General features: G+C 43.6%; 1 protein-coding gene and 1 long non-coding RNA gene across 9 annotated transcripts in view; one reads left to right on the forward strand and one right to left on the reverse strand.

The window, feature by feature from the left end:
- REEP1 (receptor accessory protein 1) overlaps positions 1 to 14,567 on the reverse strand; it is a 219,947-nt gene that overhangs the window by 125,128 nt on the left and 80,252 nt on the right. The window contains exon 1 of one of the 8 annotated variants that reach the window (XM_075856544.1): positions 12,588 to 12,935. The exons of the other annotated variants lie outside the window; for them this stretch is intronic. Coding sequence (XP_075712659.1) covers positions 12,588 to 12,619 — 32 coding nt within the window. The 5' untranslated portion in view covers positions 12,620 to 12,935. Of the gene's footprint in view, positions 1 to 12,587; positions 12,936 to 14,567 lie in introns of those variants that run through there. 8 annotated transcript variants of the gene reach the window in all.
- LOC142749052 (uncharacterized) overlaps positions 1 to 14,567 on the forward strand; it is a 52,077-nt gene that overhangs the window by 13,203 nt on the left and 24,307 nt on the right. The window lies entirely within an intron of this gene.

The raw sequence follows: 14,567 nt of genomic DNA on the forward strand, positions 1-14,567 counted from the left end.
ATAAGCTGTGCGGAGTGCATCAGGGTAAGTAAAATTTGGGTAAATTATAAACCAAGGGATGTATGATAAATTTGAAAACACTCTTTCATACAGAGCTCTGGTTTTTCGGGACACGCGTCACATTGATATATTGTGTCCTCCCTTATACCCCTTTTATAGAAGACTTTGCACCACTTTTAACTTTTTCCCTTCTTGCCAGTTTGGGGAACTTCTCCTGGAAAGTGTTGCCCTTGTACGATGCGTGTGGCCTCGCTTCCAGAAGTACTGGGTGCCCCCCCCCCTTTCCTGGTCCCTAAATATTAGTTTCTTGATAACCACCTCTTGAAATTCCAGGAAAGTTCCCCTCTGGCCTGTACATCGACGTAGCACGTACGCATTGTACAAAGCCATCTGTATGATGTGCACGGCCAGCTTCTTATACCGCATAGCGCTGTAGGGCTTCAGGACTTGATCTGACAAGTCCACCCCTCCCATGTACCTACTGTAGTCCAGGATGCAGTCTGGTTTGGGGGAATCTGTACTGGTACCTCGTACAGGTACATGGGTACTGGTGTGGCATCTCTCTTGTCCTTGTACTTGACACACAATATGTTGCTGCTGGATTGTGCCCTGCTCTCACCCCTTCTTGTTTGCCCAAGCAGACTCTTAGGGAGGCCTCTCAGATTTCTTCTAGCAGTGCAGCATGCTGCAGGACTGGAAGAGAGGCAGTTGAAGAGTGGGACGCTGGTATAAAAATTATCCAGGTAGAGGTGGTAACCCTGGTCCAGCAGTGGGTGCACCAAATCCCCCACAATTTTTGCATTAACTCCCAGTAAGGGGGGGGGGGGCATTCTGGGGCTGAATACTGGTGTCCTTCCCTTTATATATCCTAAATTTGTAGGTATACCCTGATGCACTCTCGCACAGCTCATACATCTTCACGCCATACCTTGCCTTCTTACCCGGCAGGTACTCGTGGAATTGAACCCTCCCTTTAAAATGTACCAAGGACTCATCAATAGAAATACACTTCTCGGGGGTGTATGCTTGGGAAAACCGGGCACTGAAACGGTCTAATAGGGGTCTCCGTTTATGCAAACGGTCAAAACTGGGGTCATCTCGGGGTGGGCACGGCTCATTATCAGTATAATGTAAGAAGCGAAGTATTGCCTAATTTATTTATTTTTTTAGGTTCCAGTTCAGTTCTGAAGTTGCTTTGAGGGGCCCATATATTAGACACCCCTATGAAACACCCCATTTTAGAAACTAGACCCCTCAAAGTATTCACAACAGCATTTAGAAAGTTTATGAACCCTTTAGGTGTTTCACGGGAATTTAGAGCAAAGTAGAGGTGAAATGTACATTTTTTTTTTGTTATTTACATTTTTTTTATAACACAAAAGGTTTTACCAGAGAAACGCAACTCAATACTTATTGCCCAGATTCTGCAGTTTTGAGAAATATCCCACATGTGGCCCTAGTGCGGTAATGGACTGAAGCACCGGCCTCCGAAGCAAAGGAGCACCTAGAGGATTATGAGGCCTCCTTTTTATTAGGCACCATGTCCGGTTTGAAGAGGTCTTGTGGTGCCAAAACAGTGGAAACCCCCCATTTTGGAAACTAGACCCCTTGAGGAATCCATTGTAGTTTTCTTGGGGTGCATGCGGCTTTTTGATCAGTTTTTATTCTATTTTTAAGTGGCATGGTGACTAAAAAACAGCAATTCTACTATTGTTTTTTTATTCTATTTTTTTTACAGCGTTCACCGTGCGCTATAAATGACATATTCACTTTATTCTGCGGGGCGATACGATTACGGCGATACTAGATGTTTATAGTTATTTTATGTCTTATGGCGTTTGCACAATAAAATAAGTTTTGTAAACAATCATTCACTTTTTGTGTTACCTTATTCTAAGAGCCAGAATTTTTTTATTTTTCCATCAAGAAAGCCGTGCGAGGACTTATTTTTTGCGTAACGAACTGTAGTTTCCATCAGGACCATTTTTCGGTACATGCGACTTTTTGATCTCTTTTTATTCCATTTTTTTGGGAGGTGAAGTGACCAAACAATTGTGATTCTGGTACGGTTTATTATTATTTTATTTTACGGCGTTCACCGCGCTGAATAAATAACGAAATAATTTTGTAGTTCAGGCAGTTACGGACGCGGCGATACCAATTATGTATAGTTTATTTGTTTGTTTATATATTTTTATTAATAATAAAGGACTGATAAGGGAAAAGGGGGATTTTTACTTTTATTACTTTTAAAACTTTTATTTTGTTATTTTTACACATCTTTTTTTAACTTTTTTTTTATTTTATTACTTTGTCCCACTAGGGGACTTGAGGGCAGGAGGCCCTGATCGCTATTCTAATACACTGCACTACATGCGTAGTGCAGTGTATTAGAACTGTCAGCTACTCACTGACAGCAAGCGTAGTGGGTCCTGACTTTGTCAGGACCCACTAGGCTTCCATCGATGGTATAGCCGGACGCCATTGTTTGGTGTCCGGTTGCCATAGTCACCATCGCCAGCCGCTATCGTGTAGCAGGCCGGCGATTGTAGCTTAATCCCTAAAAAGCCGTGATCGCTATTGAACACGGCTTTTAAGGGGTTAATCAGCGAGGACACGGCGATCGGTCCCCGCTGTAGGAGCTGCGGCAGCTGCTGTACGAGACAGCAGCTGTCACAGCTCCTGTATGTGTCGGGAGGACGGCCGAAATGGCCGTTACTCCAGCAACGTAATATTCCGTCGCTGAGCTCGAACGTATTGGTTAGCACGACGGAATATTAGATCGCTGAGCGCGAAGGGTTTAAAGAAATCAGTTTGTGTTATATGACTTTCATGTACTGCATGCCACACTTTTTATTTATGTTTATAAATCGGCACGCTATACAAAAAAGTTTGCCTACCCCTCCTCTATTTGTTACTGATATGGTCAATTCATGCGTAGTGTAAATACTGCGGAATTTGCGCAACGGAATCCATTGCGGAAAATCTGCAGCATAATACAGTGGCAGCAGAGTGGATGAGATTTGAACAAATCTCATCCACATGCTGAGTAAATAATGAGCGGAAAAAAAATGCTCAAATTGACCTGCGGAGCGTTTTTTTTAATCCGCAGCATGTCAATTGTATTTGCGTAATCGCTGTTTGTTTGTTGCGGGCTTTCCACACTAAATGCAATGGGAGGTAAAACCCGCAACAAATAGCAGCTGTTGCATTTTATTTGCGGCTGAAAAAACTCAACTCGGAAAAAAATATATCTTATACTTACCTAGAATTCTGTGTTTCTTCCTCCAGGCCGGCCTCTTAAAATGACATTTCATCCCATGTGACCTCTGCAGCCAATCACAGGCTGCAGTGGTCACATCGGATTAAATGTCATCCCAGGTGGCCAGTCTGCAAGACGCCACAGGGACTTATCGCCATGGCTATGTAAGTATCAAACTTTTTTTTTTTATATGCAGTTTTCCGCAGCGGACATTCCGACCGTGCCACAGGGTGGATAAGCTGTGTGCTTATATGCAGCATATCCGCTCTGTGTGAACTTACCCTTATTATCCATTTTATTGTAAGGCGGGATTCACACAACCGGGTCCCGCCCGAGTATCGGCCGGTAAAATCGGCCATTTTTCCCGGCCAGTTTGCATTATTTTTGCATCCGTTCCGGGCCGGGCAGATCTGGGCAGTGACATCAGCGACAACTCCTGAAGGGGAATCCCCATGTGTTCGGGGATTCCGCTTCAGGAGTTTCCCCTGATGTCACTGCCCAGATATGGACAGAGACATCAAGCGCTCTGTCCAGGAGCGGAATCCCCGAACACACGGGGATTCCGCTCCTTCAGGGAGCTAAAATGGGGCTAGCACATAGCAGAGCGGGGAGATACCTCCCTGCTCTTCTATAGTGGCGTCACTACAGTAGTAGCAGCCGCAGCAGCTGCTAGCGGCGCCATGGAAGGTGTCGCCGGGCCAGGGCGCTTTTAAAACAAGCAGGGGAAGGGAGCCAGAGCAGTGCTCCCTCCACCTGCTGTACACCCCGGCCCTGCCACACAGTGTACAGCGCACAGCCATTCGTCCGAATAGCATCAAATCCTCCTCCTCACATGCACTCTGCGCTGTGAGGAGGAGGAGATAGAGCGCAAGCGACGGAAAACCCGGCCATCACTCGGGACACATTCCGGTGATGGCCGTGTATTACCCGGCCCCATAGACTTCTATGGGAGCCGGGCGGCCGGGTACCCGGCCGAAAATAGAGCATGTCCTATTTTTTGACGGCCGGTTTTTCCGGCCGTCAAAAAATCGGTCGTGTGAATAGCCCCTTTAGGGGTCTATTATTCCTAATGCAGCCGGGTGCCGGCCGATTTATGAACGGCCGGCACCCGGCCGGGAAACCCTGTCGTTTGAATGAGGCCTAAAGGGTGAAGTCTGCGATATCAGTTTCAGCACAAATATATATGGCTGCACTTCCTGTTTTCACTTGTGCAAAAATGGGCACCACAGAAAAACAGAATGCACACGACATGCAATGTGGCCATAGTAAACCTCCATGTTCCATCATTTTCATATGGAGGCACCAGGAGGTTTTTCTCAAATTCATACATCTGTAAGAACCAAAAACCCTGGTATAATCCAACATATGCTGCAAGAGAATGGTGTTTTGCAGTTTCAGAGTACGGATCCCTAATATTGAGCTATAGGGGCTAGGGTTGTCACGATACCAGAATTTGGACTTCGATACCGATACTTCGTGTAGTATTGCGATTTCGATACCAAAACGATACTTTGCCAACAGTAATAAAAAAAAAAGTTCTTCCATTTTCTGATGTGAGGCGCGTGGTGTGATGAATTTTTAATGTGCCCTGTATGAACTAAATGCCTATTGATCTCAATGGGCAGATGTTTGTAGGCGTTCAGCTTCCGTTTCATCAGGCGTTTTTGGAGGCGTAAATGCCCCAAAATACGCCTGAAAAAACTGCGTGTGAACATACCCTTAAAAGAGGCTTCATTTTCAGCTTCAAAAATGCCTGAAAATCAGAGGCTGTTTTCTCTGAAAACTGCTCTGTATTTTAAGACGTTTTTTGTTCAGCGTGTGAACATACCCTCATAGTTATTAACCCCATCATGTTTCTCATAATGGGTTAATGATGGGGTTAATTACTATTAATTACTATTAATTACTATTAATGTGAGGCACATGGAGGTTAAATTCGTCACACCTCGTGCCTCATAATAAGGCCTTATTCACACGAACGCTGCGTTTTTTGCGCGTTGCAGTTCCGTGTGTCATCAGTGTTGGCTGCGTGGCTGCATGATTTTCGCGCATATGCCATCCTTATGACACGCGGTTTTGATGTTTAGAAAAAGAAATGAAGGAGGTGGTTTTATTTTTTCCTTCATGTCTTTATCTACTGTTGCGCGAATCACACGCGACACACGGAAGTGCTTCCGTGTACTGCGCGTGATTTTTACGCACCCGTTGACGTCCAAGTATAGGACATGTCGTGAGTTTTACGCAGCGGACACACACTGCGTGAAAATCACGGAATGTCTGAACAGCCCCATTGACTAACATAGGTCCGTGCGACGCGTATGATTTTCACGCGCGTATCACTGACGTTAAACACGTTCGTGTGAATAAGGCCTAAGTGATAGAAAGCAGTTTTTATTTTATTTTTTTTACAGCGTACACATCATAAATGACGCAAAAAATTGTTGTGCAGGTTATTACGGCCGCGTCAATACCGAATGTGTATATTTTATGTATTGAGACTTATTTTAATGTTTACTGTAAAAAAGGTGTATGTGTATTTTTTTACATTTAATATTACTTTATTTTTAAACTTTAATGTACTGGCATATATCTATATATGGATGGTACACAGGCAGTTGTTAGGACAGACCGTATGCCCTAACAGGAAATATGGTAAGTATTGGTTCAGAGCGCACAAGATCGAAAGAGGTGCACGAATAGGGTCCCAACCCAATTGTATATGGAGAAGTATCCGGCACACAAACAAATGTGGTTAAATTTTTCGATTTTATTAAATTTGATGCCATGGGCAATGTGCGTGCAACGTTTCAGTTCAACGACCTTCGTCAGGCACTAGATCCCATTTGGCGTATGATTCGTGAATTGTATCGCGCTGCAGTCAGTATGGCGGCTTGCCAAAACGAAGCGGGAAGCCGCCATACTGACTGCAGCGCGATACAATTCACGAATCATACGTCAAGTGGGATCTAGTGCCTGACAAAGGTCGTTGAACCGAAACGTTGCACGCACATTGCCCATGGCATCAAATTTAATAAAATCGAAAAATTGAACCACATTTGTTTGTGTGCCGGATACTTCTCCATATAGGAAATATGGTAAGACAGCCCTGGGGTCCTTCAATAGACCCTGGGCTGTTTGCCCATATATGGTATGTCCCTCAATCACGTCACAGGGATATCCTGTGACGGGATCCAAAGGGCAACCCCCCTTCTCATTTTCCCCTGAATAGTGTTGTCAGCATTGATCGCAGCATTTAGTGGAATAACGGCGGAGATGAGCGGTTTCTCTGATCTCCACCGTTATAGAGCAGGGCTGCGGCTGTGTAATACAGCCATTACCCGGCTCCTGACAAGTGTGCGCATGCGGTCAGCATAAGGTGATGCGGCCGGCGCTGCACTAATGAGCGCAGGTACTGAAGACAGAATATGGGGGTGTTTTTCAGTGTGCGGCCGCCATGTTTGGTCTTCAGTGCCGCCGCTCATTAGTGCAGCGCTGGACGCATCACATCATCCTGACGGCGCGTACTTGTCCGGACTCTGGAGCGGGGCTATGGCTGTATTAGGGCATGCCCCCACGTGGCGGATTTCCTCCGCAACTGTCCGCATCAATGCCGCACCTAATCCGGGTTGCGGATTACGCTGCGGATCTGCCCAAAATGTGCAGTAAATTGATGCGGACTAGCTGCTGCGGACTGCGGAAAAAGTGCTTCCCTTCTCTCTATCAGTGCAGGATAGAGAGAAGGGACAGCACCTTCCCTAGTGAAAGTAAACGAATTTCATACTTACCGGCCGTTGTCTTGGTGACGCGTCCCTCTTTCGGCATCCAGCCCTACCTCCCTGGATGACGCGGCAGTCCATGTGACCGCTGCAGCCTGTGATTGGCTGCAGCCGTCACTTAGACTGAAACGTCATCCTGGGAAGCCGGACTGGAGACAGAAGCAGGGAGTTCTCGGTAAGTATGAACTTCTATTTTTTTACAGGTTGCTGTATATTGGGATCGGTAGTCACTGTCCAGGGTGCAGAAACAGTTACTGCCGATCGCTTAACTCTTTCAGCACCCTGGACAGTGACTATTTACTGACGTCTCCTAGCAACGCTCCCGTAATTTCGGGAGCCCCATTGACTTCCTCAGTCTGGCTGTAGACCTAGAAATACATAGGTCCAGCCAGAATGAAGAAATGTCATGTTAAAAAAGCAAGACACATCCGCAGCACACATAACATGTGCATGACAGCTGCGGACTTCATTGCGGAATTTAGAATCTCCATTGAAGTCAATGGAGAAATTCCGCCATGAGTCCGCAACCAGTCCGCCACAACTCCGCAACATCCCTTGCATGCTGCGGACACCAAATTCCGCTCCGCAGCCTATGCTCCGCAGCGGAATTTTACTCAACGTCTAAACGAACACTCCGCCACGTGTGAACCCAGCCTTACACAGCCGCAGCCCCGCTCTCATACATTCATGTGTTACAATACTGAGCTGTGCAGCTTAGTATCGAAATACATAAATAATAAATAAATAACGGTATCAAACCGTTTGAGGATGAACGGTGACGAAACAGTATCGAAGTTTCGATGAATCATGCATCCCTAATAGGGGCTCCATCTGCTGTTGTACATTCTCTGTACTGTATGGGGTTACCGTTTTGAATCATACTGCAATTATGCTAGGAGACAAGTGGAGATAGATTAGGGGCCCAAAAATGTCTATGTTTGCCTTATTAAGGATCTGTACAATACGCATCTGTAATAGTCCCGTGTGCATGGGCCCATATAGACAAAGTTAATTTGCAAAGAAATACAATTACCGTCTTCCTTATATACCAGCCTTCTAGCGGTTTAGGCTACATCTTCCCTCCATGGCCTATGCAACGAAGAGGTCGTCTAAAGCCACGGTGACATCTCCCGCCGTGACTATGGCTACAATTGTGCTGATGCTTTCTGCTGCTAGCATCATCTTAGCAAAGAAAAAATATTCAGCCCCTGGCATTTTATGTAAAGTGACCCTCTGCTTTGTAACACAGTATGGCAGATATTGATTTTTTATCTATGCACTTATGCACGATGCAATCTGTGCAGGCCATTTAGTGAATTAAAACCCATGATCTCTTTTACAAAGGGTTACAGATTTATGCTAATAATTGGTGGTTGACATTTAGTGAAAATCTGCACAAAAAATATAGCAAATGAAAGTGAGTGGGGGATAAAAATCTGTGGTTGTTTTAGTGTCTAGCTGCATCTAATGAAAAGTTTAGCAACGTGCCTCACCATTTTCAAGATCTCTGCTTCTTATCAATGAATTCTTGTCTACATCCAAAATTGAAAACCCCTTTTGATCCTATCCTGCTCACACAGCTGCATGGTTTGTTACACGGGAGAGCTCTAATACATTTGGGGCTTATGCACAGAGCTGTATTTGGCATTTGATTCTACAGTACCTGCGATTTTATAGTGGGGCAAAAAAACAAAAAACATGTATGTTCCAATGCCTGCCGTATTACAGAGATGGTCCTTCCTAGAAATATTTCTACTACGGGAGAATATGGAGTCTCATGGGGGCGTTATGTGATAGCACATTTATGTAGGATGGCACATGTCCGTATTATGGACCCGTAGTGCGTGGATGTATGAGACCTAAACAAGTAGTGTGCCTGTGTCAGGAGAGGGTGATCAGCCTACCTCTGGATGTACACATATGTCTGTTCACTGACAGCAAGCAGAAATCTCGAAAATAGCAAGGAACTAATGCACAAAGGATATCAGAAAGTTTTAAAGTAATCATATGATCACATGTAACATTAAAAGTCTAATTTACCATCCATATAAGCCTACAGAGCTAAACAGCCTATGATCAGATTACTTATCATGTACCGTGCTTTTCACGCTGTTGTGTAACTACTTCTTTGAAGTCGCAGTAACTAAAGCGGTTTTCCCAGATGTTGAAACATTTTTACCTGACCGTAGAAAATGGGATCAAATAAAAAAAATAACAACCCATACTCGCTGTGAAATCCCCCACCGCTCCAGCACCGACGCTGAGGATACGGACCCCCACGATCAATATTTAAAGGGGTTCTCTCACTACGACAACCCTTGTCTATATGCCTCTATGTGCCAGAGCAGAAAGTCCCTTGTGGACTCCTCCCATCAATGCATTACGGCTATTTATTTGAATGGCCGTCATGAAATGCTACATTTTCTGCTGCAAGTGAAATGTGTGTTTGGCCATGGCTTCCCCCGGCGATAACAGATGATTGCTGGAGGTAGGAAAGATGTGCCGTGCCGGCTTCTGTTTAAAAAAGGGGTTGTCTTCCCTTAAAGAGGTTCTACGGGACTTTTATATTGATGGCCTAAACTTAGGATAGGTCATCAATATCAAATTGGTGGGGGTCCGACGACTCTTCAATGTTTTCCAGGTGTAGTGGCTGTGGGAGGGATTGAAGGGGACTGGAACTGCAATCCCAGGCACAGCCACTCCGGAAGTGTACGGCGCGGTGCCTGAACTGTGAAGAGGCCTTGTTGATGAACGGGAGTCGGACCCCCACCAATCTGATATTGATGACCTATCCTAAGGATAGGCCATCAATATAAAAGTCCCGGAGAACCTCTTTTAAGTCTCCGAAAACCCCATTAATTGTTTACTGAGAATAAGGGTATGTTCACACGCCCTATTTACGGACGTAATTCAGGAGTTTTACGCCCGAAAAAACGGCTCCAAACCGTCACTTCTTGGGACGTAATTGGAGCCGTTTTTCATTGACTCCATTGAAAAACAGCTCCAATTACGTCCGTAATGGACGCCGCGAAAAGCGCGTGCACTTGTCGAAACGTCTGAAATTCAGCTCCGTCATTTCAGACGTCATTGGCGTTGCCGTGTGAACATACCCTAAGACTTGAGCAGTATATTTATCAAGGCATTACAGATTACACATTAGATGTTTGCTACACATGGATCAGCAGTACTCCGGAACAGACCGGCCCTACAAGCCTTGGCAGGAGAACAACAATGCCCCAGTCACTCTCCTACCACAGAATCTAAAAAGGTTTAACCCTAAAATATCCAACCAGAAAACTCTCATTGTAAAATCAGTCAAGTCTGAAATACCCACCAGGCATTCAAAGCAGATGACTGAGGTCTGTAGGTATAGACGGCAGGAGCATGGAAACATATTGTACTGAACTGGACCAATATTTATTGGAGCCATACTGGATTAATCTCGCAATTATATAAGTGTAGCTTGAATAGATTAATGGGGTTGCCCTCTTTATATAATACCTTCTTGTTAGAAGGGTCCTCCAAAGGTTGTCTCGCTGCTGTTCCTCGAGCGATCAGATTTAACAGTGGAGTTTAGCTGCAAGTGTTCTATTTCTCTGCAGTGCCACCACAGGAGAAGTTAGGTATTACACACTTCCCATTAAAATAAATGGGCTGGCCGTGTGATGCATGGACATGCCGAGTCCTCTAGAGCGAGAGGCAATCTTTGCAGCTTTAATAAACTATTGCAGTAATAAAAGGTGAATGGACAGAATTAACTGGATTTGGAGATTGGCCTACAGCACCCAAAACGACTACCCCTCCCAGGGCACCATTTAACCAAGAACATAGCATAATATGATATATTATGCTACATAGAGAGCATTGTATTCAATATGATTGGATGAAATTAGGTTTTAATAGCAAGCTATAAAAGGTTATCCCAGTCTCCGACATCTGAAATCTCATACCTCTAGACGCCCACGCATCGGGAAAATGGCAGCACCTGACCGCCGCTTTGCCAGATGTGGTGGCCACATCCAGCCAGAAATGGAATGAAGTGGCCACATAGGTCTCTCCATGCAAGTGTATGGGCGTTATAGAAAGAGCAGGGCAACCTTTCCATAACTGCTATAGACCTGAATAGAGAGGGACACACACATGTGCGACTACCTCTCCATTCACCACTGCTAGCCACCATATCTGGTGTAACAGAGGTCAGAGATGGAAAACCTCTTTAATGAGACGTCTGGTTTCCGGTAGGTGACATCACACAGCCCCACAGGATCATAAATCACAGAACATTACAAATCCAAGGACAATGATCCGACAGCAGATAATACCTATCACTAAGTACTGGCGTCGTGGCTTCCATATTTACACGATCCATGCTTGATCCCTCATGATCCATTATGATGTCATCATTCATTTTTTTTTTCTCCCCTTGACTTATAATGGGTACCTCAGGTTTCCGTTTTTAGTGAATAGCATAGCAAAGCATACTCTGCTATTCTGACGGTCAAAATCAACGGAAAACTAACGGAAAAGAGCTACACATGTAAGAATAGAGCCTAATATGCACACTAACCCGGTAATAAATGCTGCATACAGACAAGACATTTATTTATTTATTTTATATCAATATATAAATGAATCTTGTTGTATACAAAATAATACATTGCATAATAACAAAATCCAACAGACATCAGCAGGTCCACAGAGAGGGAGGCACAGAGAGGAAGAGGATGATATGGATACACCTCATGTGAACAAAGAAAGGCTGGGCCTCTGAACCAGAACCCATTCCCATCAAATACAATAATAAGAATCCACTGTTATATTCATATACCAGGTATATAATGTTACATGTATACACGCATGTATACACTTCCTTTACACCTCTATATTCTGAACCATACCCAGACCCCTAATACATCACAGTGTGTGTGTATATATATATATATATATATATATATATATATATATATATATATATATATATAGTGTGTATATATATACATATATATTACATTGCACATAAAATGTGCCTGCACTCCGCCTATCCCAATGCTATTTTACATAGAAGTGCAATAAATGATTCATCACTACTGACCCCTCTCTCCCACGCAGGAATCACATAATATGCATCCATCACAGGTAATAACTATGTATACAATGTATCAAGCCAGAAGACAATAAGTAGATAGTCCATGCAAGCTGCAACTATAATAGCATTGTAACATATATGACAAATACATGTCATTTTACTCCAGAGCCATCTGCTGGTATCAAAAGCAATTTTTTTTCCCCCAAAGTGTGTTATTCAATGGGGTTCGATGAGCCAAGATCAATGATGAAGAAGGGGGTGCAATGCAAAAAAAGGATAAACCTCATCCATATAGTGACACAGCTGACATATACTATTGTGTGCTCTTTTATAATATCCCAGGGCCAGCACATGGGGGAGGCAACAGCTAAATTTAGCATCTAACAGATCACCTTGCACTGACATAGGCAGGCGGTGCATACACAACATAAGTGTCACATTGAGACAAGGAGGGTATACTTACACTACAAGCCTGGATATGATCCATGACACCATGGCTGGGGGTGCTGATCAGCTGGCTCCTGCAGGGTATATTCTCTATGATGTGTTATATGCAGGGTTCAGCCATTAGTGTGTGCACAGCCCTGGCTACAGAATCCAGCTGTGGGCACTGATGTGCTGTCAGGGGCAAGTCCTCCTCTCCAGTCTACATAGAAAATGCTTCCACAGCCCAGGGTGGAAGAGGGTGAGGGTTTAGCAATTTGTAAGCAGCTGCTCGGCTCCTTCAGCGATCATATTCTGGAAGGAGGAGTGAAGGACAGGGGTGGGGAGATATACAGCATGCTTCATACCCCCCTCCAACCTGCTACTGCTCAGGAACCCATGTCCTGGATATTCACTGTGACTCTACAGAGGGTGGTGGCTCTCAGCCTTTTGTCTGGGAGGGAGAATGACATTTACTGGAAGGTGGTAGTTTACTAAGAGGTTCTGCAGTAGCTATCAGACCATGGTGTCTTAAGGTCATGTCAGGTCATTTATAAAAGAAAACAACAACCCTGAAATCTAGTATGCTGGTATACATATAGAATCCACATCCACGTTCAGATTATCTATCTATCTATCTATCTATCTATCTATCTATCTATCTATCTATCTATCTATCTATCTATCTATCTATCTATCTATCTATCTATCTATCTATCTATCTATCTCATAACTATATATCTATCTATTCTTTAATGTCAACAAAGGAAAAGAAATAATATATTCTTCATATATAAAATAGAAAAAAATGCATGCGGGCCATAGGCAAGGTGGACACATGCTCAGGCAAACATGCTGCATATGCGCAACTCACATACTGGAAACATGCTGAACAAACACCACTCACATATAGGAGAGTTTCCATACATGTGGCACAAACACATAGGACACCTGCTCCAAACACCCCACTCATGAACTGAACACAAGCGTCACACACACCGTTCACGTTGTACAGATGGTCATATTTATCTGTAAATGTATCTCATATTTATCTATCTATATATCTAACTATATTATATCTATCTACCTCATATCTCTCCCTCTCTCTTTCTCATTATCTTAGATTTTAAAACTATTAACAAAGCAGTGCTATTTTGACACAATATCCAGGCTTTGTTCACATCTACAGTATGGCCTCCATTTATTACAGTAGGCATAACGCTGTGCAAAGGACTCCATTAACTTGATATGGGGTCTGTCAACGTTTCTGTCAAGGTTTTTTAATGTTTTGACCCTTGACAGATCATCCTTAGTGTGAACAGAGCCTTATTTTTCATTTGAAGGTGGCTTCTTCATTGCATCATAGAATTTAACAGCACAAGAAGCCATTTATATATATATTTTTTTTTCAATTTTATTCATGGATACACCCCTAATGGGACCTCCATTAAGTAGCCAGAGCGTAGAGCAGCTACAAAGAATGTCTCTCTCTGGAGGACCCGGCCCATTCATGTATTACAGATACATCTCATTTATTTTTACTGTGAACTGTGTAATACTTCACTTCCCCTGTGGTGGCTCTGCAGGGAAATTGAAGACTTGTTGCCGGGTTCTTCCACAGATTACAGCTGATCCTAGGGTTTTCAGCAGTGGGAGACCCTGGGATCAGCCTATTTTGACACAATTTCCAGGCTTTGTTCACTTCTACAGTATGACCTCCATAGTAACTATAACAATGTGCAAATGACCCCATTGATTTAAAATGAGGTCCATCAAGGTTTCTGTCAATGTTTTTAACATTTTGACCCTCGACAGATCATCCCAAGTGTGAACAGAGCCTTTATTTTTCATTTGAAGACGGTTTCGTCATTGCATCATAGAATTTAACAGCACAGAGAAGCCATTTATATACACTACTGTTCAAAAGTTTAGGGTCACTTAGAAATTTCCTTATTTTTTAAAGAAAAGCACAGTTTTTTTCAATGAAGATAACATTAAATTATTCAGAAATACACTCTAT

This window comes from Rhinoderma darwinii, chromosome 1, assembly GCF_050947455.1.
Source record: "Rhinoderma darwinii isolate aRhiDar2 chromosome 1, aRhiDar2.hap1, whole genome shotgun sequence".
In the NCBI taxonomy this organism is placed as follows: Eukaryota; Metazoa; Chordata; class Amphibia; order Anura; family Rhinodermatidae; genus Rhinoderma; species Rhinoderma darwinii.